The sequence below is a fragment of the Molossus molossus genome, unplaced genomic scaffold (assembly GCF_014108415.1).
Source record: "Molossus molossus isolate mMolMol1 unplaced genomic scaffold, mMolMol1.p scaffold_m16_p_5, whole genome shotgun sequence".
Classification (NCBI taxonomy): Eukaryota; Metazoa; Chordata; class Mammalia; order Chiroptera; family Molossidae; genus Molossus; species Molossus molossus.
This window is the reverse complement of record NW_023425388.1, coordinates 32,748,812-32,776,411: the sequence shown is the minus strand read 5'-3', so window position 1 is coordinate 32,776,411 and position 27,600 is coordinate 32,748,812. Positions and strand designations below refer to the sequence as shown.

The 27,600-nt window shown below is 34.3% G+C and overlaps 1 protein-coding gene across 1 annotated transcript in view; it reads left to right on the top strand.

The window, feature by feature from the left end:
* The window catches only part of SI (sucrase-isomaltase), a 93,350-nt gene extending 66,086 nt beyond the window's left edge, over positions 1-27,264 (top strand). Inside the window, exons 34-47 of the mRNA XM_036243112.1 lie at positions 860-976; positions 2,811-2,898; positions 3,840-3,978; positions 7,029-7,162; positions 8,146-8,180; positions 8,264-8,380; positions 9,727-9,875; positions 11,656-11,740; positions 11,822-11,878; positions 12,467-12,591; positions 15,346-15,434; positions 23,652-23,701; positions 23,954-24,121; positions 27,196-27,264. Coding sequence (XP_036099005.1) covers positions 860-976; positions 2,811-2,898; positions 3,840-3,978; positions 7,029-7,162; positions 8,146-8,180; positions 8,264-8,380; positions 9,727-9,875; positions 11,656-11,740; positions 11,822-11,878; positions 12,467-12,591; positions 15,346-15,434; positions 23,652-23,701; positions 23,954-24,121; positions 27,196-27,264 — 1,422 coding nt within the window. The remainder of the gene's footprint in view (positions 1-859; positions 977-2,810; positions 2,899-3,839; positions 3,979-7,028; positions 7,163-8,145; positions 8,181-8,263; positions 8,381-9,726; positions 9,876-11,655; positions 11,741-11,821; positions 11,879-12,466; positions 12,592-15,345; positions 15,435-23,651; positions 23,702-23,953; positions 24,122-27,195) is intronic.
* Positions 27,265-27,600: the final 336 nt, after the last annotated feature.

Here is a 27,600-nt window from a genome sequence, read left to right as displayed (position 1 = left end):
TATAATCCCACTGAGATTTTTTCCTCTTATGAGTAATATATAACTTCAGGCAAAATGATAAAATAAATTCTCTTTCAAATCTAACAGTACCCATGATCAATCTGTTTTGTAAATCCCTATATTTTCTACTCTTTGCATTTTTTTCTATGCACAACGCCCTCCTACACTGTTCTGGCAGTTACGCCATTGTCTTAGAGTGTGACAGGAAGCGTTCAGGTGAAAACTATGTTTTTCAGGCAATTGATTTGCCTGCAGGTCAGCCCTCTGCTAAGACACAGACTCTGACTTTGGAATTCATATGGGTAGGCTGGCAAGTAGGGGATTTTCTTAGTAGGGAAAGGAGTAATTCGCCTCTTTTCTGCTGGGGTGGGAAGGGTTAGATATGAAAGAAAAAAAAATAAACAGTTGGTTGGGGTAGTGGAAGAACATATTGGTTCTGGAAGGGCAGTGAACCAGGAAAACAAATATTTTTAATCAGAAAAACAGACTTAACCAAAGCACTTTTCTTCCCCACTATGCTCTGTAGTATAGGATTCTACAGATAAGGTATAAAAGCTTCCCTATCACTCTAAGAAGCTTTGAAAATATATTTCTGTGTGTTTTGAACTGTTTCTTTATAATTTATAAAGGAGCCCAAGGCTGTTCTCTTCTCTCTCCATCTCTGTCTCTCTCTTTGCTCCCCATTGCTGCTGGATGCTTGCAGGGAAATCACATATATTTTTATAATTAAAGTTGATATCAGGTTGCCCTCATTATCACTTGTCCACAATTTCTGGATCTAACTGATACATGTCTGACTTAGACACATATGGTCTCTCTTATGATTTTATACCTGTGCGTGTAAATTTTATTTTTACAGGCTTCCAGAGCTCATGTAGCTTTTCCAGATTTCTTCAGGAATTCCACAGCAGAGTGGTGGGCAAAGGAAATTATAGATTTCTACAATGAGCAGATGAAGTTTGATGGCTTGTGGATTGTAAGTAAACTTTGAATAATTTATATTCTAAGTCAGACATTTTTGCATTTATCTTCAGATAGACCAGGAGGGAGAGAGGGGGAAGAGAAAGAGAGAAACATTGACTGGTTGCCACCCACCAGACCCCAACTGGTGCTGGGGACAAACTGCAACCAAGGTACATACCCTCAGTGGGAACCAAATCCCGGACTCTCTTGTCTGGGGGGCCGACACTCTAACTGCTGAGCCAAACCGGCTAGGGCTAAATCAGAGATTTTTCAACAGATGTGCTGCAGTAGGCACATTGGTGCCTCAAGAAATTTTAAATCATGCAATTTCTGACTATTTCATCAGAGCCACTGACCTCTTCTCCCTTAGACTGTCAAGTAAAAAAAAATAAAAAATGACAACAGCCAATACAACAATTGTCATCTGGTGTGAATGAATCAAAATTATACCTATTTTTTTTTTGTCAGATATGCAAAAATATATTTTTTGGTGGGCCGCACAATTTTAGTAATTAGTTTATGTGTGTCATGAAATGAAAAAGGTTGAAAATTGTTGTTCTAAGTTATTTATTGTATATTCATTATGCAAAATTCTTACTAGATTCTAATAATGTCAACAATGTATTCTTTGTGAAAATTAGCTCATTCATTTTTTTTCATAAAACTTTCTTATTTAAGGGACTGCTAAGATACAGTTTTACCGATTCAATTTATGTACATGAATGTTATTTTCTGAATATTCAAGTTGAATATTTTCAACTTGATCAAGGACCTAAAATAGCCTCATTTTCTAACTATTCATAATTGCTTATAAATATTTATTTTATTTTCATTCAATGTAGGTATAAATCTCACACTCAACTGCCTATGATGTAAGAAATCATAATCTCTTACAAATTAGGCAAAAGTATTTCTCAAATAATGTCTTACTTTTAGGTGTAACTTTAAAATGCTGTTAATAGATTTATTATAATATAATTTTAAGATAGAATAAAACATTTACCACAAGTAAATATTTAATACAGCAGATTTTACATAATACTTCTTTAGCTTTTTGGAGGTGACATTTCTTTGTTGATTTTGTGACAGTCATCCTTTAATTTACTTTACTTTTTTTTTATTAAAGAAACCTTTAGAAATATGCTATTATGTGCAAGTCTTGAGGATATAAAATTGTATAAAACATAGTTTATTTTAATTAATGGGAATTGTAGGTTTATTTCATTTATAAAGTTATGCATTGTAAGAGATTCTATTAAAAATATCTCCAAGAAGGATATCTTTCTATAAAGATAAACTTCCAGGTGGAGTAATCACCTTTAATTGGTAGCTAATTTATATATTTAGATATGGTCCCTTTATATGTGCGTACTGGGATCCTGAAATGTGGGCTCACATTCTCTTTGAAGTTTTGTGTATCTGTAAACTATATCTTATGGTTTTAAAAACCACAAGCCATTGTTTAAAAAACAAACACACAATTGATACAAGGCTAACTCTAAGGCATGAATGTTCAAGAAAGGACATAGGAGAATACACACTATTATAATATAGTTTTGTGTCTAGAAAACAGAAAAAAATCACTTTTATGTGTGTATTATCTACAGAGAAAAATTGGACATTTTATGTTTTTCAGAAGTAGGCAACAAATTATAAAAACCTTTAAGAAACATTAAGCTAAGCTAAAATCTTTAGTGTCATTAAGATGTCTTATATTTTGCTTTTTAGAATAGCGATTAAATGTTATTCAAATATGCTACTTTAATTTGTTGGCCCACTAAATTAGTCTTTTTGAAAATACATGTTCTAAATTTGTTTTCTCTTTACTTTTCTTTCTTTTTTTAAAGGATATGAATGAACCATCCAGTTTTGTACATGGAACAACTACTAATCAATGTAAAAATAGAGAGCTAAATTATCCACCTTATATGCCAGGTATAATATTGTCGCTTTCCCTTTGATGTTACAGTAGTAAATTTTATTGTCATTTAATTATTTATTAGGTTTATATACCTTACGGTGTAGGAAACAGGATTTACATTCCCAATTCTGCCTATCCATCTACACACTGTACCACACTTAATCCATTGCCAATATTATGTAACACTGCTTTGAGAAGAAATATCAAGAAAAATGTTTTATCTATATGAACACATTTCTAATTTGTTTGAAATGATTACTTTAATTTCCTTAAGAATTTTCCCAGATTTGGAAATTCTCAATATTCTTTAAATAAAAAATAAAATAGAAAGCTTTTACAGAGACTTTTAAAAATATTTCTTTTCTAGGAAAATAATAAAATAATAACACTTCTTTGGTTGTCCCTGACCTGGGAGGGAAAAGTCCAGTCTTTTAGAGTTCATCCTCAAACTTATAAACAGGCAGTAGACTTCATAAAATGTTAACACAAACAGATGGCAAATCTCTGAAAAAGTGTATCTTAAACTGAGAAAAAGTGGATCCAAAAATAGTTTTCTTTTTTAACCCCAGGGCTTTATGTTACTAAATTAATTTTTAAAAAATCTATTTAATCAGCATTTGTCATCTAAATGAATAAAATACAATGGGTATTGAGGAGTACATTCATTTTTCTGTTTTTTCTTATTTATGTTAATCAGTAGTAACATCTTTGTTACTGACTCTAGTGAAACTTCTCACATATTTTTCAGTCACAATGGTAATTACAATCAATTTCAATTACAGTCTGTATTTTACATTTGTCGTAATAATAGCAGAGTGTACAAATGGTTAAAAATCAATATTTAAGGCAAAAATTAATGTATTTGGCCAAAAGAATATATAGTTGCATTTTACACATTTTAATATAGGGCACTTTATAATTTATTAGTATTTTTTAATGATTTTTTTCTCTCTAGAACTCACAAAAAGAACTGAGGGATTACATTTCAGAACTATGTGTATGGAAACCGAGCAGATTCTTAGTGACGGATCATCAGTTTTGCATTACAATGTTCACAATCTATATGGATGGTCACAAATGAAACCTACTTATGAGTAAGCAGTATTCATAATTATCTTTTCTGACTCTAATACCTTTCAGATCTAGATTTAATGTTACCTACTTTGAGAGTCCTTCTTTGCTGTCCTTATTGTGTAGCACTTTCTTCCCAGTGTCCTCTGTAACTTACTTGGTCCTTCATGACACTTAGAATAATTGTTCTCTCTCTCTCTCTCTCTCTCTCTCTCTCTCTCTCTCTCTCTCTCTCTCTCTCTCATATCAATGCTTTAAATTTTATCCCATTTCTAAAAGAATCTTGAACTCTTTTATTTTTTTTTCCCTAACCATGTACTCAGCTTATAGCAATACAATAGTGGGTGCTTTTCTGGCAGGTGTGGCTCACTGGTTGAGCATTGACCCATGCACCAAGAGGTTTCCAGTTCAATTCCCAGTCAGGGCACATGCCCAGGTGGTGGGCCTGGCCCCGGGGAGCATGCAGGAGGTGGTCAGTCAACGTTCTCTCTCATTGATGTTTCTGTCTCTTTCTCCTCCCCCCCCTCTCTAAAATAAATAAAGAAAAATTATTTTTAAAAATAGTGGGTGCTCAATAATTTTGAATTAATAAATGAGTCAATAATGTATTGTTTGATGTCATCAATTAAGACATTAAAGCTTTGCTAAATCTGTTATTTAAATTTATTATTAGAAAATTAGAATATAGGCTTCTCAAACTTTAATGTCCTCATAAACCAAACTCTTATGTGAGGCCAAAGATAATGAAACATGGGCCATTCTTTGAGTATCAAGTCTTTATTAGTACTGTCTAATAAAACTTTCTGCAATGATAGAAATATTCTATAATTTAGATTGTCTAATATGATAACTACTAACCATATATTGATGTTAAACATGGTGCCCAATGTGACTCAGGAATGGACTTTTAAATTTTATTTGATTTTAATAAATCTACATTTATTACACATTATAATCACCTTGATATTTTTAGTAAATTCTGATTTAATTGGTCTGTAGTACAGCCTAAGAATTTGAATTTTTAAAAATTCCCCTGGTGATTCTAATGAGCATCCAGAGTTGAAAACCACTGCTCTAGTATATGACCGAAGTAGGTAAAAGAATGAGAATTATTTTTAGATTGAAGAGTATGGGCCCTGGCCAGTTTGGCTCAGGAGTCAGAGCGTCAGCCTGCGGACCAGAGAGTCCTGAGTTCGGTTCCCTCTAGGGGCACATATCAAAAAAAAAAAAAAGAGTATGGGTAATATTTCCTCATTTAGTTAAACATGCTTATCCTGTTTTAGCACCAAACTCTTTTTCAAATTAGAGTAGGTGAGTTATTTAATATTATTATAAGAATGAATGACCACAGATTTGTTAATCAAATCTAAATATAGGGACACTGAGATAATGTACAAAGGCCAGGAAATGACATTCGTAAGAGTAAACAAACTGGACTTCAACAATGCCTTTTATTGAGAAAAACATGTTTTAAAAATTAACCCTATTGGAATATAGTAATGAAGCACAATTATCCTCAGCTAACCTCACTTAACCATATATATATATATATTCAAAAGAACAAAAATATTGAGAATTGACTTATTTTGCATGCAAAACTTATGCATTTGAAGATGTAATTTTAGGGAAAGTGAAAGAAAATATTTTTTTTTTTTCAGAGAGCAGGTAATTGAACTTCTGGAGAACATTACAGAATCTACAATGGTTCCTGACAAATTATGGAATGCTTAGTAAATTTAAATTAAATCAATTATTATCCTACTAAAATTATCAAAATTATATAAATAAATGCAAGGGAAATGTAGGTATAGTTCTAAATAGATGACATAAAAAGGTATTTAGGGATGTTTAAGGTCAATTTTAACTCTTAAAAACATGAGGAAGATATCAGTACTATTTTCTAAAGAACAACTTTTACTATAAAGTTATAATACATTTCTTTAATAGTTTTAATTTTGCTCTAGTCCGTAACACTTTTCAATAAAGATTTCAACCATATTTGTTATTTAAATTAAACATACCAAAGTTTTAAATGTTGACTTTAAAAGTTTCGTGAGTTACTATTATAGCCAAGTATTGTATTAGATGTAAAGGGAACAAAAAAGATTAACATAAAGTCCTTAACCTCAAGAAACTCAAGGACTCATGGAAGAAGTTTTATATATAAACAAACCAGTACAAACACTGTGGTCTATGCTATAACAAATAAATTATTAAATACTGTTGCTAACATGTTAGTCAGTTGTAAATTCTGCCTAATTAGGTATTTGAAGCATTTTCCCTGAGACAGATATATAGTTCTTATACATATATAATTTATTTTGAGTAATATAAAAATAAATATTTTCTTTCCAATTAATTTAATTGTGAAATATTTTTCTATTTCAGATACTCTTGTAATATCAGAGATAATATAAAGTAATGCATTATTTTTGATACCAGAATGCACAATAGGTTATTAAAATCATTCTCCAAAGAGTGAGGAGGGGAGAGAAAAAAATAACGACTTAATTTGTGAAATCCATTCTCTTGATCTGGCTTTCAACAGATTCTATCCTTAAAATAAAACAATTATTTTTATTTTTAAGACCCAGAAAAGTCTTGTGCTCTTTAACCTAGTATCTAAAACAAGAAATAGAAGAGCAAGTATTCTCTGCAAAGTAATACAAAGATTAAGTATTAACAAATCAAAATTGAGAATGGTTGGAACAATCATTTGTTAGAGCCTAGAATTTTATTCAAGAGAACACATTAAAGTAGAGTAAAATAAGTTAATTAAAAATTTATAAAATGTTTTAGTTCATCTGATAATACCAATAGTTGACTTAACTTGTATCCGTTGAACAAATAAATGCAGGCCACCTAGTAAATGCTGGAAGGAAGGAAAAATACCCCATGAGGATTTTATGGTATATTGAAAGAAGACTAACATAAAGAACTAGGCACAATAAGAGACAACATAGATACCAGAAATCAAATACTTTAAAAAAAAAAAATGAAGTTGTCATACACAAAAATATCTGAAGAAAATGCCTGATGTAAAGACTTATAGGTCCTTCTTTACTTATATTAGTGCATTGCAGAAGGCAACTGGCAAAAGAGGAATTGTTATATCTCGTTCCACATACCCTACTGCTGGACGGTGGGGGGGACACTGGCTTGGGGACAACTATGCACGATGGAACAATTTGGACAAATCAATCATTGGTATGTGAGAGTCGTCATCTTCATCATTATTCTTTTGAGTATTCTATTAGGTGTTCACTTTTGCTCGTGTTTGTTTATATACTTTATAAGTACGTCTCAGAAATCAGCTTTTGGAATCATATTTCATGACAAATAGTACTGTGCTAAGGCAGTAGGCCAGAAAGCAGAATCTGGTTGTTATATAGAAACTGATGATTTCCAACTAGTTTATTTTGAGAAAATAATTTCATCACTTTTTGTTTCAGTTCCCCAGTTCAAAAGGGCAGGAGCTGGGAAGGATAAAAGCTATGAATAGAAATGGATAGAAATTCTGGATTCTGGGTAATAAGAATCACTGATAGATGCTAAAGAATAAAACATTTCAAAGCATATTTAGAAAAAGTTTTCTGGCAATGGCTGGATACATAGTAAATAAGACATTATCATTTTAAAGGGTAAAGGGATACTTTTTTGTTTGAGATCTAGTCTTAAAAATGCTTTTCTAATTCATTTAAGAGTCAAGGAAAAACACTTAATGCTTAGAAATATTTCTTTAGAAGAATTGGGAAATCACATGTATTCTATTTTATTGAAGTGATCATTCCTCAGAAGATTTTATTTAATAAAAATAATTCAATTAGTTTCAAATGATGAAACCTATCATTAAATAATTACAGAGCTAGCCTTTTATTATAAAACATGAAACCAAGAAAATCATTACCACTTTCTTCTTATACTGTGATGTGTTCATAACAATTTTGAGCTCTAAATGTGTTATCTTAAAAGTGTGAAGGAAACATATCGTGTCTTATTTTTATAAATGTCACTCACACTATAAGTTAAAATGTATGAAAATTATAAAAAATGATAGAAAAGTATGTTAATAATCTGAAAAATGTATGTTTTAGAGGTTGGGGTTAGAAATGGAAAATCTTTCTAAATACAAGATATCAAAATATATGTGAATCTGTAGCTTTCTAAGATTCATTTCCAAATTTTTTTAGGTATGATGGAATTTAGTCTCTTTGGAATATCATATGTAAGTAATTTCAAATTGTTTTTATAATTTATAGATATTAAGAAACAAACTGAAAACTAATTAAATGTAATAATGTATTTTAGACTGGAGCAGATATTTGTGGTTTCTTCAATGATTCAGAGTATCACCTCTGTGCCCGCTGGACACAACTTGGAGCATTTTATCCATACTCAAGAAATCACAATGTTGCAGGTACTAAGGTATGTAATTCTTGCCTTTACTCTCCTTCTTTCCCCCATCTAACATACAAGTTGAATAGAGTTCACTCTACCTCGCTACTACCTCGCTAATTTCCAGCTGAATGCTTTGAACCCCCATACATTTACTGAGGACCTCTAGGCCCATCATTTTGAAAATTTTCTGACTTGGGTTTCTGTTTATACTTTTGGGTTCAAGACTTGGTTAACTGGCATACGTACTGCTGTTCTATATAATTTTGGAGTAGCCAGAAAAAAATATTCCTCTGGAACTTCCAAACCTGAATGGAACAGTAAGAAAGTCAGCTTCAAACTAAATAATTAGTAGTGAAAGCCATTTGAAATACTGATGTCAGTGCATGAAATTGGAAGATTTAACAGTCGTATGTTAAAACAAATGAGGGAGGAAAAAGAAAACAGAATCATGAGAATGTATTTCTGTGTGGTGACACAAATACCCACTTTACTAAGTTGTTGGGAGGAACTTTTGAATGAGAGGGAAGACTATACTAAACACAGTGAAAATGAACTATGTGCCTATTTCAACAGTACAAATAGCAGTAGTAACATTCAGTCATCCTTTAAGTATCCTTACTCCTGAAATTTAGAAAAGTTATAGATATGATGCAGCTCTTAAGGGCCCTTTTCCTGTTCATATCAACAAAAAACATGGAAAGGGTTGCCTCTAGAGTTATGTGGAAGCCTTATTTGTTTAAAATATAAAATACTAATCACTTTAACTATGTATTATTTGTAACCACTTAATGCAACAACATTTTTAAAGTCTTAATCTTTCAAGTATCAATTTTAGTCTTTTTACCTGGAATGTGTATTCTAGAATAGACTTGGGCATGTTGTTTTTTCTTGTCCAACATTGAGGTCTTCTCTTCCTCATATCTAGTTAGTTCTTTAGTATCATAATTTATTTGTTTCTCATGAGAACACACAATGTGCAAGGTTACCATGATGGGCTTAGCATGCCTTTACTTATTTTAATCTATTTTTGTATAGCATTTCATTTCTATCCTAGACTTTTTGTCCCTACACTATATATCATCATAGTTGACAATGTATTTGTCACCTATTCAAATGTAAACTGCTTTTTACAAATGATAATTTAAACTAAATCAAGCCAGGAACTTAATCTTTATTTTTTCATATTATAATGCTAATATTGTGATCTCTGTATGAGATAGAAACATTATTGCATAAGATTTTTGTTATAATAGTATTGCACATGATAGTGAGTTAATATAATTCCTTACTTTTTATTTTCCAATATATGCATTTCAAAATTATGATTTAAATAAAAACAAAAGTTTATACGATTTCAATTTGGTTTATTTCAGAGACAAGATCCTGCTTCCTGGAATCAAACCTTTTCTGCAATGGCAAGGGACATTCTCAATATAAGATATACTTTATTGCCCTACTTTTATACGCAGATGCATGAAGTCCATGCTCATGGTGGCACTGTCATCCGACCGCTTTTGCATGAGTAAGTGCAAACTTTTTTTCTATCACAGATAGCTTTCATTTAAGGTACTCAATAATATCTTTTAGTACATTATACAATATTCTGGATTGGAATCTTTTTTATTGTTATACTAGTGTACAAGTTGGGTTAATAAACACTTTCATAAATAAATCTAATAGACAAATATATGCCATTAAAAATGAAACAAAGTAATTAGTTATTAAAAATAATTATTATTTTTAGGAATAACTACTGTATACCAGGTCTTACTCTAGATAATTTATATACTTTGTTACACTAAGTATTTTTAAAAAGTTTTCATAATAAGTAAAATTTTTCTGTATTATGATTAAATTAATTATAGTTTACAGCAGTTAAGCAAATCTACTATATATTAATTCCTAACTGAAAAAGAGTTTTCACCCGTTTCTGTAGAGGTGCTAGTGGGGTACCTTAGAACAGTTCTAACATTCTCCTTAGAAAGTTTTTTGGATTCACTTTTAAAGTTCAAACTGATATATGGCCAAATCTTGAAATTCTATTCTAGGCCAGAAGAGTTGCAAAAATTTAGCCTGTTGTATTTTTAAGACAAACACACGCTGGTTCTTATTGTAGATGCTACAAGAAACAATCCACACATTCAAACAAAAATACAAAGAAACCCTTGAAATAATTATAGTATGCTTAGCTTCCTGTGTACCCTATGTTACCAGAGTAATTGAAAAAGGTGATTGGTATACTGCATTATTGATAAACCAATAAAAGCACACACCATATATATTTACTCAAATTGAACAGGAGTAACCAAAGTAAAATTTCCAAAATAATAGCATAATCAACATGCTTTCAGTTGTAATAATAAGATGAAAGAGCCAGCTTTCTAAATATATTTGTCTTCCTAAATTTAAAGTATTCTATCTAGTTTGTTTATTAAACCATAATCCTTTTATTATTTCTGGTAACATTTTATTAATCACTTGCCTCTTTCATTTTCACACTCTCCCCCCTTTGTCATCTTTCTATTAACTTCCCAGAAGATAATATCAGCTCTGGACTCAGTCCCCAACCAGAAACATTATTATTAGCTATGCAACTTTGTGTTGGGTTGAAAACACCTAGACTTTTGCTCCCATTGGAAGTTCATGGAAAGTAAACCCAGAAGTCTATCTTGGCATTAATCTCAGTTTGTAATAAAACAAAACAAAACAAAACAAAACAAAACAAAAGAACAAGCACACAAACAAAATTACAATTTCACTTAATTGGAGAAAAAAATGTGGATATTTAATACTGTCTTTTCTCAAACTATAAAAATACATATCATTTTTCCCAGCCATTTATAGCGAGTAACATATGAAAAAACCTTTGAGGACGTGTCAGTCTACTGTTCACTGAGTTCCAATCAAAGTATGATGAACAAACTCTTTAAAGTTCCCCAATCAAGAAGCTCTTAGCACGCTTGTCCACACTTCTTTTCCAAGATGTTTATAATTTTTGCTTTCTAGTTTGTTGATGTTCTAATCCTGGTTAATATTTGTGCCTCTGTCAGTGCTCTTCAAAGTACATTTCTCATCCAGTGGTCAATCACAATTCTCCACATTTTGTGAGGGAGGTTAGCCATAGTCTAGATTTACTCATAAAGTATTGTGGTATTGCACCTTGAATTCCAAGTCATACAATTGTTTTTGTAGTTTGGTTTTCATTTCAATCCACACTGCAAAATGTGACTTTTATACGCATTTACTGGTATTCAGAAGTGATAAATTTCTTTGATGAAGTTATTTGTACATGTTCTGTCAAGGTTCTATCATGAGAAGGCAACCTGGGACATATTCAAGCAGTTCTTGTGGGGCCCAGCGTTTATGGTTACCCCTGTGTTGGAACCTGTAAGTCCTACCACATATTTTTGTTCACAAAATACTTTCTGTAATTTATATGTTTTTAATCACTGGATTTTTACATTCCAGAATGCTGTCTTTGTACAAGGCTATGTCCCCAATGCTCGGTGGTTCGATTACCATACGGTAAGTAATTAAATAATTCTGAGGAATTGACTAAACAGAAATGACCTAAAATTTGATCTTAACCTTTTCATAAATGACATATTTGGTTTACTTTCCACTAAATTGAGTAAGATATATTTTGATAATTAAATATGAATCAAGTGAACACACAATGAGAGTTAATTTATTTTGCCATAGTTGATTATGTAGTCACTGACTTATTTTACTAAATAAACATGGAAAGTACACATTGTACACCAAAAGATCATTGCCCTTTATTGGCTATGCAAAGGGATCATTAAAGGTAAAACAGTCCCCCCAAGTATAATGTATGTGGCAGCCAGGAATAGATTTTGTGACCTTTTAAAAATCCATATTTTCTGCATATGATAACCACAAAAACAAGTAGTTATAATTACTTTCAAAGCTACCATTAAACCAAGGACTGAGTACATGCTTTAAACAACATAACCTTCTGTATAAATGTCTGTCTTTATTTTACAATGGAAAGTGTATCATTTGATTTTACAAATGTGCCCCCTCAAGTTCCAATATTGCTAATAATTCCACTTCTTGCCACTTTTGTTCTTCCAACCCTGTCATTTCCAGGGCCAAGATATTGCTGTCAGAGGAGTATTTAAGGAATTTGAAGCTCCCTACGATAAAATAAACCTTCATGTTCGTGGTGGCTACATCCTACCATGTCAAGAGCCTGCTCTAAATACATTTCACAGGTAAACGAAGTGTTTACAGAACTCAGATTGAATGTTAAGATACCTCCTCTAGAATTGCCAAGGACTATGAAGGGTCTAAGTTTACAAATTAGCCTGCTGGTTTCATGGAGCTGGGTCAGAAGCAAAGACCTTTTTTACTCATGGCGTGCCAAGCAATGTGACTATGTTTGCCTCATTTTTCCCTGTCCCCCAAGTCCCGTGGGGGTGACATGGAGTGGCCCAAAAGATGATGCACATGCAGGAGGTTTGTGTCACAGCTAAGAACCCAAAGCTCAAGGAAACTCATTTATCTTTATTATGGACTATAAGGAAACCTGTTTATTTTTTATTATAATGGAGTAATATACTGGACAGTGATTTTAAAAAAAATTAAAATTAAACAAACAAACACTGTCCTGTATTTCAATATTGTTGCTTCAAAAACATCTGTTGGTTCAGAGGAAAAACTGTCAGTGACTCTGTGTACAAGACATACAGAAACTTGAGAAACTCATGAAAAATTGTCTGTAAACATGATATTTCCTCTTATAGTAAGAAAGTTTATTAGTCTAGTATACCAACTAAAGCTTAATGTCTTCTGTATAAATATGCATAGGTATTGACAATGAATGTCTTGTATTTTGAATGGCTGCTTTACTTAGGTTCTCATTTTATTTTTCTGCCTCTGTCATGTGGGAAAAAATTATTTACTTCATGAACATTATTTTTAAACGACCCTTTTAAAAACTTAAAGCAAATATTGCTCAGAAGATTTCTCTTTCCTTTAACCTTTTCTGTTCCCCTTTCTCTGCCTCCCATTTTCTATCCTGTGAAATATTCCTTGAGTCATATTAGTCAATGAAAATGTGAATATCCATTGATGATTTTACTAGTCCTTCAAACTAAGTCCACTGCTGCCCAGAGAAGAACCAGGTGTGTCTCTTAGTAGCCTTGTCCCATAAAGATCAAATATAATTCAGATTTTTCTATTCATTGTCATTCAAAAGAGATTATCTGGCTAGAACGCTCACTCTTCTCTTCTTTGCCCCAGAACCCCCTATCTGGCATTCTCTCCCTCACATTCAGCAATATGTCCAAACTCTGTCCTCTTTTTTTTTTATTTTTTATCATCCTCACCGAGGACATTTTTCCATTTTTTTGTTCAGGTAGAGTGGGAGGGAGAGAGAGGAACAGAGAGAGAGAGAAACATCGATGTGAAAGGGACACATTGAGTGGCTGCCACCTGCACAACCAACCAGGACTGGGGACAAACTGCAACCGAGGTACATGCCCTTAGCGGGAACCGAACCCGGGTCTCTCTGGACCGCAGGTCGACGCTCTAACCGCTGAGCCAAACTGGCCAAGGCCAAACTCTGTCTTCTGTGAAGCAACAGTCTCTGTTCCCCCTCCCTGAATTCCTAGCTTAGACATTCAGATTCTAGAGGACTTAGTCCTTCTATATCTTTTCATCCTGTATCCACTAACTTGGTCATCTACATGCTCATGTCCCTAGTTGGTGTGAGCAGCCTCTTTCTACTTTCTGGAACCATTTAGATTCTTTTTTATCATATTCTACCCTGATATCAATTAAAGAAAAATGATTTTATGTGAAAATGAGGGCTTCAAGGTGTTCCTTGAAGGATCCATTTGTTATGAGAGAAAAGAGAGGCTGTTCTCTGTGTATTTTCTGTGTGTGTGTGTGTGTGTGTGTGTGTTAAAGTAAATAGGATGTTAAGCTTAGATATATAAAGGTTTACAGTTGTGAGTACACAAAACACAGTTTATTCTTGTATTATTGTTTATTTATTCTTTTATTATTTTCCGTATGAACAACTGTAAACCTACTTTTTCCCCTCCCTATAGAATGGGGTAGAATGCAAGCTGTGAAAATTTTTTTAATCTGTTTTTAAATGTGTTGGAAAATTGTGGGTTAAATCAGAGTTTTAATATTGCTAATAAGATATACTTATTTTCTACCCCAGTGAACGGAATTAAAATACATACATATATTCATGCTAAGACATGCTAACATTTTTACATGGAAAATATCAAGTTGCTATGAAGGTTTCAATTTTAGGTATTCTGATATTTTAGGAGACTTCTGTTGCAGTACAGCCTTCAGCATTTGGGATTGGAGAAGGCAGATAGCTAAGCTTATTTGTCTGAGAAATCTTTCCTTAGCAATATAAGGCTGTCAAATCTCATGCAGTGATCATGGAAGCAGATATTTAGTTCCAAGACAGGACTATGTAGCCATAAGCCCGAGAGGTGGTATCCACTCCAATGATAGCATTTACAATTTGCTGGCTATTCTTCACATTCTCGTTAACAAGTGCCAATGATAATTCAGTGATTTATCTATGGAAATGTGAGGAAGATGTATGACATAAGAGATAAAAAATATACTATTAAAATAGTTTCATGTTTAATGATCAGTGACAGGATTACTAGTAAGAAGAATAAATATGTCAATAAACTTGATATGGTTTTAATTATTATATATGAGGCCACTTCTGATTTATTACAGTAGGTGAACCCTTCAGATCAAAAAGCATGAATGATATTTTTATTAAATATCAAGAATATATGGTTTATGTCATTCCCATAAACTCATAAGAAAAAGTAAATGCTTTATTTTCTTCTTCTAAAAATGTTTTCATTCCCCTTAATTAAAATTCTTAGCTGAATTTCCTTGGATACGTACATGGATGTCAAATCATAACAATACATCTCATATACTATAAACATTGATAAAATGATATTTCTTCCTTATAGTCGACAAAATTACATGAGGCTCATTGTTGCCGCAGATGATAATCAGATGGCACAGGGATCTCTGTTTTGGGATGATGGAGAGACTATAGGTGAGTGATTCATTTATTAGGTAAATGTAATTGATGATATACATATTGTCATATTACTTATATGTTACCTTTTATTGTACTTTGGAATCTTAATAAAAATATAACCATATAATTCAAAGTTAAAGTAGTTTAATAAGTAGTTGAATGAATTTTTGAAATAGTGTTATAAGTAATTTAAAAAATTCTTTTTATTCTAAATATAGTTAGTCTCTACAGTATCTGTCTGGATAACTAAAATTTACATGGGCAGGGATTGTATATCGAACATTTTTGTTCTTCTAGAAGCTAGCACACTGCTGTTCATAGACATTCATTATGTATGAGGTCAGCTGGGTTGAAAAGCTATGTTCCATGTGTACATACTATGAATGCATAAGGGTGCCTCTGAAAAATGAGACATTACAAAATCAAAAGTCAAGTTAGTTCTCTGTACTTTACAGCTATTTTGTATTTTTTTTGTTTTTGTTATTTTTTATCCTCACCCAAGGACACTTTTTGCATTCATCTTCAGACAGAACAAGAGAGAGAGAGAGAGAAACATCAATGTGAGACAGACACATCGACGGGCTGCCATCCACATGACCCTAACCACCAAAACTGCAACCAAGGTTCATGCCCTTAGCAGGAACCAAACCCAGGTCTCCCTGGACCGTGGGCCGACGCTCTAACTGCTGAGCCAAACTGGCCGGGGCTTGTTTTTGTTTTTAATATTCAACATTCTTGACATGAAAAGTTTAAGGGTTTAAACTGAAATATATGTTTACTCTAAGTCTGTCCCTCAAGATCAGACTGAACTACTAAACCTTTAGCAGTGCATGCTCTGCAGACTTTTGTTTTCAGAGTCATCTGGAGTAGTGTGTAAAGAATGCATATTCTCAAGAAGGTAAATAGGAGAGAAATAGTGATAGAAGGAGACTTGATTTGGGGTGGTAAACACACCATATAATATGCAGATGATGTACTATAGAACTGTATACCTGAAACTGTATAATTTTATTAACCAGTGTCACCTCAATAAATTAAGTTAAAAATGCAGATTTTGGGGCCCATTCAAATTTCATTAATTTGGGGAGAGGCCCAAAAATCTTCTTCCAGTAAAATGTCACCAGGTGATTATCATACTGATAGAGAATTAGGTTAACAATACTAGCTCTACTAGATTAGTGTTCTGAACATTTTCTTGATAAAAACCTTAATAAACTAACAACTAAGTAGAGCTGAGGTTCTCATGGGCTGCTCTCTGCAATTTAAATAAATTATGCATAGATGAGAGATTTTTCATTAATAGCAAAAACATATATTTTTCATTATTTCAGGTAAATCATAGTAAAAAAATCTGCAACCATAAGAAACAGGAATCTATGAGTAAATAAAATATATTAGAAAGTTGATATAAGAATTATATGGTAGTAAGCAAGATTCTTAAAATTAAAAAAAAAAAAAAATCTCTTCCTAACATTTTGCAATTTAGGAATTGAAGAATCAATTACTTAAAATCCTGTGCTTGTAGATCCCTGACCTTCACTGATATATTAACTGAGGTTCTATTGACCTTGATTCTATTGAAGTTTCATTGCATTTTCTTTTAATCACTAGAAAGTAACTAAGCATAATTTAGATATTTCTCTATGACTTCTTCATGCAGGCAAACCAAATGGTTTTGGCCAATTATATGTACTTTTTTTTTTTTTTTGGTTAAAAAAGTCTCACTATACTTGATATAATTAAATATGAAGATTTTTTAAATGCTTGTAATTTCTTTTTTTTTAAATTTTCTTGAGGAGGAGGAGGAAATGGAGAAGGAGCAGGAGGAGGAAATGGAGAAGGAGCAAGAGGAGGAGAATATAGAGAAGGGGCAAGAAGAGGAGGAAATGGAGAAGGAGCAGGAGGAGGAAATAAAGAAGGAGCAAGAGGAGGAGGATATGGAGAAGGAAGAGGAGGAGGAAATAGAGAAGGAGAAGGAGGAAATGGAGAAGGAGCAGGAGGTGGGAATGGAGAAGGAGCAGGAGGTGGGAATGGAGAAGGAGCAGGAGGAGAAAGTGGAAAAGGAGGAGGAGGAAATGGAGAAAGAGGAGGAAATAGAGAAGGAGTAAGAGGAGGAGGATATAGAGAAGAAAGAGGAGAAGGAAATAGAGAAGGAGGAGGAGGTAATGGAGAAGGAGAAGGAGAAAATGGAGAAGAAGGAGGAGGAGGAGGAAATGCAGAAGGAGCAAGAGGAGAAAATAGAGAAAGAGCAGGAGTAGGAAATAGAGGAGGAAGACGAGAAAGTGGAAAAGGAGGAGAGGGAAATGGAGAAGGAGGAGGAGAAAATGGAGAAGGAGCAGCAGGAGGAGGATATAGAGAAGAAAGAAGAGGAGGAAATAGAGAAGGAGAAGGAGGAAACAGAGAAAAAGCAGGAGAAAGTGGAGAAGGAGGAGAAGGAAATGAAGAAGGAGCAGCAGGAGAAAATGAAGAAGGAGCAAGAGGAGGAAATAGTGGAGGGGGAGGAGGAGAAAGTAGAGAAGGAAAAGGAAAAAGTAGAGAAGGAGGAGGAGGAAATGGAGAAGGTGGGGGAGGAGGAGGAAAAGGAGAAGGAGCAGGAGGAGGAAAGGGAGAAAGAGCAGAAGGAGGAAATAGAAAAGGAGCAAGAGGAGGAGGAAATAGAGAAGGAAGAGGAGCAGGAAATGGAGGAGGAGGAGGAGGAAATGGAGAAGGAGCAGGAGGAGAAAGTGGAGAAGGAGGAGAAGAAAATGGAGAAGGAGCAGCAGGAGGAAATGGAGAAGGAGCAGGAGGAAGAAATAGAGAAGAAGGAGGAGGAGGAGAAAGTGGAGAAGGAGGAGGAGGAAAAGGAGGAAATGGAGAAGGAGCAGGAGGAGAAAATGGAGCAGGAGTAGTAGGAGGAAATGGAGAAGAAGCAAGAGGAGGAGGAAATAGAGAAAGAGCAATAGGAGTAAGAAATGGAGAAGCAGCAGGAGGAGGAAATGGAGGAGGAGGAGGAGGAAATGGAGAAGGAGCAGGAGGAGGAAATAGAGGAGGAAGAGGAGGAGGAGAAGGAGGAGGAGGAGGAGGAGGAGAAAATGGAGAAGGAGCAAGAGGTGAAGGAAATAGAGAAGGAAGAAGAGGAGAAAATAGAGAAGCAAGAGGAGGAGGAAATAGAGAAGGAGCAGGAGGAGAAAGTGGAGAAGGAGGAGAAGGAAATAAAGAAGGAGCAGCAGGAGGAAATGGAGAAGGAGCAGGAGGAAGAAATAGAGAAGAAGGAGGAGGAGGAGAAAGTGGAGAAGGAGGAGGAGGAAAAGGAGGAAATGGAGGAGCAGGAGGAGAAAATGGAGAAGGAGTAGTAGGAGGAAATGGAGAAGAAGCAAGAGGAGGAGGAAATAGAGAAAGAGCAATAGGAGTAAGAAATGGAGAAGCAGCAGGAGGAGGAAATGGAGAAGGAGGAGGAGGAAATAGAGAAGGGGCAAGAGAAGGAAAAACAGAAGGATCAGGAGGAGCAAATGGAGAAGGAGTAGGTGGAGGAAATGGAGAAGGAGGAGGAGGAGGAAATGGAGAAAGAGAAAGAGCAAGAGGACGAGGAAAGGGAGAAGGAGCAAGAGGAAGTGGAAATGGAGCAAGAGCAGGAGGAGGAAATGGAGAAGGAGCAAGAGGACGAGGAAAGGGAGAAGGAGCAAGAGGAAGTGGAAATGGAGCAAGAGCAGGAGGAGGAAATGGAGAAGGAGCAAGAGGAAGTGGAAGTAGAGCAGGACCACGAGGGGGAAATGGAGGAGCAGGAGAAGGAAATGGAGAAGGAGCAAGAGGAAGTGGAAATGGAGCAGGAGGAGGAAATGGAGTAGGAGCAAGAGGAGGAGGAAATGGAGAAGAAGCAAGAGGAGGTGGAAATGGAGGAGCAAGAGAAGGAGGTAATGGAGAAGGAGCAATAGGAGTAAGAAATGGAGAAGGAGCAGGTGAAGGAAATGGAAAAGGAGGAGGAGGAAATAGAGAAGGAGCAGGAGGGGGAAATGGAGAAGAAGCAAGAGGTGTAGGAAATGGAGAAGGAGCAGGAGGAGGAAATGGAGAAGGAGGAGGAGGAGACAGTGGAGAAGGAGGAGGGGAAAATGGAGAAGGAGCAAGAGGAGTAGAAAATGGAGAAGGAGCAGGAGGGGGAAATGGAGAAGGAGCAGAAGGAGGAAATGGAGAGGGAGCAGGAGTAGGAAATGGAGAAGGAACAGGAGGAGAAAATGGAGAAGGAGCTAGAGCACGAGGAAATGGAGAAGGAGCTGAAGGAGGAAATGGAGAAGTAGTAAGAGGAGGAGGAAGTAGAGAAGGAAGAGGAGGAGGAAATAGAGAAGAAGAAGGAGGAAATGGAGTAGGAGCAAGAGGAGAAGGAAATGGAGAAGGAGCAATAGGAGTAAGAAATGAAGAAGGAGCATGTGGAGGAAATGGAGAAGGAGGAGGAGGAAATAGAGGAGGAAATAGAGAAGGAGCCAGAGGAAGAAATAGAGAAGGAGCAAGAGGAGGAGGAAATGGAGAAGGAGCAATAGGAGTAAGAAATGAAGAAGGAGCATGTGGAGGAAATGGAGAAGGAGGAGGAGGAAATAGAGGAGGAAATAGAGAAGGAGCCAGAGGAAGAAATAGAGAAGGAGCAAGAGGAGGAGGAAATGGAGAAGGAGCAATAGGAGTAAGAAATGAAGAAGGAGCATGTGGAGGAAATGGAGAAGGAGGAGGAGGAAATAGAGGAGGAAATAGAGAAGGAGCCAGAGGAAGAAATAGAGAAGGAGCAAGAGGAGGAGGAAATGGAGAAGGAGCAATAGGAGTAAGAAATGAAGAAGGAGCATGTGGAGGAAATGGAGAAGGAGGAGGAGGAAATAGAGGAGGAAATAGAGAAGGAGCCAGAGGAAGAAATAGAGAAGGAGCAAGAGGAGGAGGAAATGGAGAAGGAGCAGGAGGAGGAAATGAAGAAGGAGTGGGTGGAGGAAATGGAAAAGGAGGAGGAAGAGAAAGTAGAGGAGGAGGAGGGGGAAATGGAGAAGGAGCAAGAGGCAGAGGAAATAGAGAAGGAGCAAGAGGAGTAGGAGCAGGAGGAGGAAATGGAGAAGGAGGAGGAGGAGAAAGTGGAGGAGGAGGAAGAGGAAATGGAGAAGGAAGAGGAGGAGGAAATGGAGAGGGAGCAAGAGTAGTAGGAAATAGAGAAGTATCAGGAGGAGGAAATGGAGGAGTAGGAGGAGAAAATGAAGAAGGAGCAAGAGGAAGTAGAAATGGAGAAGGAACAAGAGGACATGAAAATGGAGCACGAGCAGGAGGAGAAAATGGAGAAGGAGCAAGAGGAGGAGGAAATGGAGAAGAAGCAAGAGGAGGTGGAAATGGAGAAGGAGCAGGAGTAGGAAATGGAGAAAGAGCAAGAGGAGGAGGAAGTAGAGAAGGAAGAGGAGGAGGAAGTAGAGAAGGAAGAGGAGGAGGAAGTAGAGAAGGAAGAGGAGGAGGAAATAGAAAAGGAGGAGGAGGAAATAGAAAAGGAGGAGGAGGAAATGGAGAAGGAATAAGAGGAAGTAGAAATGGAGAAGGAACAAGAGGAAGAGGAAATGGAGCAGGAGCAGGAGGAGGAAATGGAGAAGGAGCAAGAGGAGGAAAATAGAGTAGGAGAAAGAGGAAGAGAAAGAGGAAATGGAGGAGGTGGAGCAAATGGAGCCCCTGTAATTTCTTGAGTAAATAGCAATAGACAACAAATGCCTAGAATCTCTGGATTTATTTGTCGGACTCTTCAGAGAAGTTGTCTGTCCCAGCAAGCTTCCAATCTAGTTGCTAGACAGCCTTTTAATGATTTACTCTTTTAAGTATATTCAGTTTTTATGGAATATTATTATTTGCTGACATATTCTTTCTTTCAAAGAAAACAAAAGATAAATCAAAATAAACTTATTTTGAAACTTGTGTATGTGCATTAAGTAAATTTTGACTATAGCTCAGTAAAATGTTAATTTGTACTAATCTGAATGAAATAGATATGTATGTACTTTTGAATAACATCATAAGGGTATCCTTCTCTTATTCATTGAAAACAATGACAAAACTGCTCATAACTTCTCAATAGCTGTTACTTTAATTTTCTATCTCATACTTTAAAAGTTGTCCTTAAAAATTGAAGCCATAATACTATATTTAAAGTTTAAGACTAAAAATTTTTGCCTCAAAACTCATTAAATAAACCATGATCTTCCGGCCTCTCCCATCCACCTGTAAGTCCAATGCAGCTACCAAATGCAGATTACTTGTAGCTTCTACCAGGTGGCTCCAGGATGGGAATAGGCAGCAGCTGATCTGGGCCTGCACCAGAGAGCCCCTGAAACAACACACCTGGTGGCCAGCTTCAGACCATACCAGAGCACCATAACTAGCTTCACAAATGACATGTCCAAAGTATGGACTAAGCAGGCACCAGAGCCTACCTAAAGTGAATTGTACTTCATGGGGTCAGCCCCTGCACAACACTTTATCCACTATAGCCACTACCAGTCCTCATGGTCAGGTAGCCTTAGGGTCAATTTTACTCACTGACATGCCAACAACAATCAAGGTCAACTACAACAGTAGGGCATGCACAACACACACGAGAGACACCCCTAGAGCACCTGGCTCAGGTGACCGGGAAGTCTGAAGCCCTGGGCCCTACAGGATACTTGCTACATAAGTAGACTGCCAAACGAGGAAACAAGCATGTTTCAGATGTTGAAACAGGAGAAAACTTCAGGAAAAAAAACTAAACAAAATGGAGGTAAACAATCTACCAGATACAGAGTTCAAAACACTGGTTATAAAGATGCTCCGTGAACTCAATGAGAAATTCAACAGAGACAGGGAACATAGAAATAGAGATATAAAACATAAAAAGAACCAGTCAGAAATGAAGAATACGGTGAAGGAATCAACAACAGGTTAGATGAAGCAGAGGATTACATCAATGGTTTGGAGAACAAGTTAACAGAAAATTACACAGACAGAGCAGAAAAATGTATAGTCTTTTTAAAAAATGAGGATAGTTTAAGGAATCCCTGGGACAGTAGTAAGCATAACAACATTCACACCATAGGGTAACAGAAGGAAAAGAGAGAAGGAAACAGATCCAAGAACTATTTGAAAAAAATAATGACTAAAAACTTCTCTAATCAGGCAAATGAAATACACATACAAGTCCAATAAGCACAGAAAGTCACAAACAAGATGAACCCAAAGAGGCCTATACTAAGAGCCATCATAATTAAAATAGCTAAGGTTAAAGATAAGGAGAAAATCTAATTTTAAAAGCAGTAAGAGAAACACAGTTATTAACATAAAAGAAACACCCATAGACTGTCAGCATATTTCTCAACAGAAACAGCAGGCCAGGAGAGGTTTGCAGAAAATATTAAAAGTGATGAAAAGCAAGGACCTACATCCAAGATTACTCTGCCCAGCAAGGCTATATCATTAAAATAATAATAATATTTTAAAAAATAGATAAAGAGCAGCCCAGATGAAGAAAAATTAGAGTTCATCACCACACCAAAATAGTACTACAAGAAATGTTAAATGGACTTCTTTCTCTTTAAGAAAAAGAAAGAAGATAAAAAGTATGAATAATGAAATGGCAATAACTACACACCTATCAAAAATTACCTTAAATGTAAATATGTTCAATGCTCTCATCAAAAGACATGGGGTGGCTACCTACAAGAGACCCACTTCAGATTGAAAGACACACATTGCACAACTAGTTGACATGGACACTAGGCTGGGGAAGGCAGGAGGGAGGGTGGGAGTGGGAGTGAGGGGATCATTGGGAAGAAGTGGGGACATCTGTAACTTTCAACAATAAAAAAAAACACATTAAAAGTAAAAGGATGCAAAAAGATATTTTATGAAAATGCACATGCAAATGTAAAAGAAGCTGAGATAGCAATACTTACATCAGACAAAACATACTTTATTTTTTATTGAATTTATTGGGGTCACATTGGTTAATAAAATTATATGGATTTAAGGTGTAAAATTCTATAATATAATATCTGCATATTGCATTGTGTATTCACCACCCCAAGTCATGTATCTTTTCATTTTTGCTCTAGACTTTAGACCAAAGATTATATCATGAGACAAAGGACATTTTATATACAATGACCAAGATATGGAAGCATCCTAAGTGTCCATCAAGAGACAATTGTATAAAGAAGTGGTATACATATACAATTTCTTTGGAAATATAGATAACACTTTTATTTTTCTTTACAGACACCTATGAAAAAGACCTATATTTCTTGGTACAATTTAATTTAAACAAGGTATTTATTCATTTCAGATCATTTTTATGCAATTTTTAAAAATAATATTTAAAGTTTTATGCCATATTTTATTTTGTATTTACATATTTTATGTTTAGTATTTAACATACCTTATTCACATATATGAATAAACAGTTTGCTGTACTATGGAATACATTTTGGTTAATATACATACTTTTTAAAGTTTAAATTGTTTTTGTGTGTGTGTGTTTTTTCAAATATAGGATTTAAATTATTTCTTTGTCTTTGCAGACTATCTTGACAAGCACTATATTGAAAAGTGGTTATGTAAACAAAAATGAAATGAGGCTTGGATTCATCAATATATGGGGGATAGAAACGACTTCTGTTAAAGAGGTTAATCTCATATATAAAGAAAATAAAGAGCTACTAAAATTTACTGTAGAACCAGATAAGAAGGTAAATGGTATAAGAAAATATTCTCTTTAAGTGGAATAATAAAAAAAAATTGCATAGATGTGTTTTATTTCTCAGCCCTAAAGAAACATAATTATGAGTCACCCATCACCTTTATTTATTTATTTTCATCGAAGTTCCATATCTATTTTTATATTATCATCCTTGGTAACCCATCATACAAATCAATTTAATGAAATTTATTTTAAAATTGTCTTAACATAATTAAAGCAAGATTAAATTTACCCTAAACCTCTAAATCATTGTCAACTATATGTGGTAACGTGCCTCAAAATTTATATTTTTCAAAAATAAAAGTATCTGCATTTCAACTTTTAATATGTCTTAGATAAAATATATTTGAAAACTTTTACAAAATTAATAAAATTGTCTATTAGCATTCAAGAATAATTTAACATACAGGTATATGAAGCTATAATTCGTAGATAGAACAAGGAATCAGAATTTTTTTGTTAAAGTTCTATTGCTAACAGTAATTAGCTTTTTACTTTGAATAAATAAATGTTGACCTCTATTTTCTTTGCAATTAAATAAGAATATGCAAGTAGGCAATCTCTTAAGCTCTTTTCAGTACTAAATTCTGTGAATCTATGTCCCATAAAGGTTGATTTCAAAAACATATATCCTAGAAACCAAGTAGCTGTTATAATTGTTTTATCTAAGTTTAAGGCTACATCTTCACCACTAACGTGTGTGTACAAGTATGTGTTGAAGTTTAAAGTTGAATGAAAACACCTAGCTATTAATTAACCAGTCACTTCACATGAATTTAATTTACACAATAGCCAGTTGTTTGACTGACTTCAATTTGGATACAATCTTAAATCCTGATTGGTATTATGGGATTTGAGAGTTGAACATCACCTGAGGGCCATTTTATCCAGTTGAAGATGTCCCATTGTTACTGTGGTTTTGTAGTCAAATGAGATTTCCCCTTTAACATGAAACTGTCTTAATTAAAGTACTTCTATTTTTTTTTAATTCTATAAAGTTTGGGAAATTACAGTTTTGTATATTTAATATCCTTCCTTAGTAAAATAAAAGTTGATATTCAGGAGCCTCATCCTCATTTTTCTTCTTCATAAAATTTTACCAGTTTTTAAAATTCCAGTGTAAGGGAATCATTGATTTAGTCAGTGGTCTTATATGACAGACCAATAAACAGTCCTGAGAAGAAAAATTAATCCCCCACAAATAAATAGTCAATAGTTATCAATCACAATTAGAAAGCAGTTTTGTTGAACTGCCTTATATTGAACAGATCATAAAAAGATGGTTTGCCTTATATATATATTTGCTGCTTATATACTACTACAATGGTGAAAAATAAACCTAAATTTTTACTATAAAAATAAAATAAATGCAGTCAACTGAACAGTGTTAAATATTTTAACATACCAAATATCATTTCAAGCTTATTTTGACCAAATATTTGGCATAAAAGCATACCATTTATAATGAAAATTTTATTCCACTATTTTCAAGTGTATTTACAAATACTTTTAAGCATTAAGAAAAAAATTTTTTTTACAATGTTTTATTACCTCAGTGATTCCAAAAGAAGATATTAACTTGACTAATAATGGAGCGGTTTCTTCAAATACATTCAAACAAAACAAATTTTTATGAGCACCTACTGATTTCCAAGGCTTTATAAATATATGAGAAGAGGAAAGAGTGGTTAATTTCTCACTCTACCTGGTTTTTGTTCTCCATGGGTGTGGGAATTATATGCAAATGATGATTTAATTGCTGTATGAATACAATTTTTAAAACATTTTCCTAGCAATAGTTGTGCCTAACTACCTTTTGTATAAGTGTTGAAAGCTCTGTGACGTATTTATTGCTTTTTACTTTGGTATTAAAGGAACTAACTAGGTTAGGCCCTGGCTGGTTTGACTCAGCGGTTAGAACGTCGGCCTGTGGTCTAGAGAGACCCGGGTTCGGTTCCCACCAAGGGCATGTACTTCAGTTGCGGTTTGTCCCCATCCCTGGTTGGGTCATACGGGTGACGGCCACTTGATGTGTCCCTTTCACATCAATGTTTCTCTCTCTCTCTCTTCCTCTCTCTCCCTCCTGCTCTATCTGAATAAAAAATGGAAAAATGTCCTTGGGTGAGGATAATAATAATAATAATAATAATAATAATAAAGGAACTAGGTTAGGTTAGGTTTTGGTGTAAGATGGGTCAGTTTCAAATATAAGTAATGAATATTGAAAAAATTATCTAACCTTTCTAAACTCTTCTACTATAAAATACTGGAAATAAATTCTAAGATGTGTTGCTTTAGTGAAGAACAAATTTTGTAGAGCCCTTAGGAGAGTGTCTGGTATTCAGTAAGTACTAAAGAAATCTTGATTCTCTTCATCTTCTCTTGCATAATTGATGATTGAATATGAATTTTCTGAGCTAAGGCACAGAGAGTATTGGAGAAAAATCAGTAATAGTAAGGTCTACTGACATCATCATATAGAACTGTTACAGATGATACAGATGATTGTTTGTCCTCAGCTGCTTAACGGGGCACCTCCAAAATTAGTCTCTATGTGGTTTAAGATTCTCTCCTATGATAAAGAGTAACAAACACAAAATAAAAATCATTGGCAATAAATTCAGCATGCTAAAGTCCATTGAGTTTGATGTGAAAGAAACAGATTTCTAATCTAAATTTTTTTGTGTAGATAACTAGGTAATATTTGAGGATGGGAAGCATAGATATTTATGTAGTTCAAGTACGAATAACTCCATATGTAGTACTCATAGAGACAAATTAAAGTATAGAAATCAATATAATTAGTTAATAGTCTTAGTTGTTCAGTGTCTTTTGAGAACCATCCCACAACTCTGGGATTTATTTTCATCATCTGAATAATGGGTGAATTGAGTGAGATTATTTCTGAAATACTTGTGAAATCTCTGGAATAAAACATTCATCGAAATAAATATAAAATAAAATGTACCTTGTTTACTTAGAGAACATTTATTGGTTTATGTGTATAGTCTTTGTTAAAGCAATGGTTCTGATTAAACAATTGCCATTTTTCTTTTTTTTTAGATTTTAAATGTTAATCTGACAGTGAATAATGTTATTCTAGCTGAACCAATAGAAATCAACTGGTCATGAAGATCATCATCAATTCCAGTTGCCTAAAGAACATTAACATCTGGATCTACATTTCACCATAATTATAACCTTTCCACTTCATTGTTTTTTTTATATTGTATAAAACATGATTTTCTATAAAATCAATCTAAAGTTATTATACAGAAAATGATAAAATAAACACTAATTTTATTATGTTAATGTGGCCTAGAATCAATTTTTTAAACATAATTAGTAGGATATAAATAGTTCTATTACCCTTGCTAAATATCAGATAAAACTGTAAACTAGTTACTAATATATGTGTATAACTAAAATATAATTTTAAAAAGTAATTTTTTAATTAAGTAAAATTTT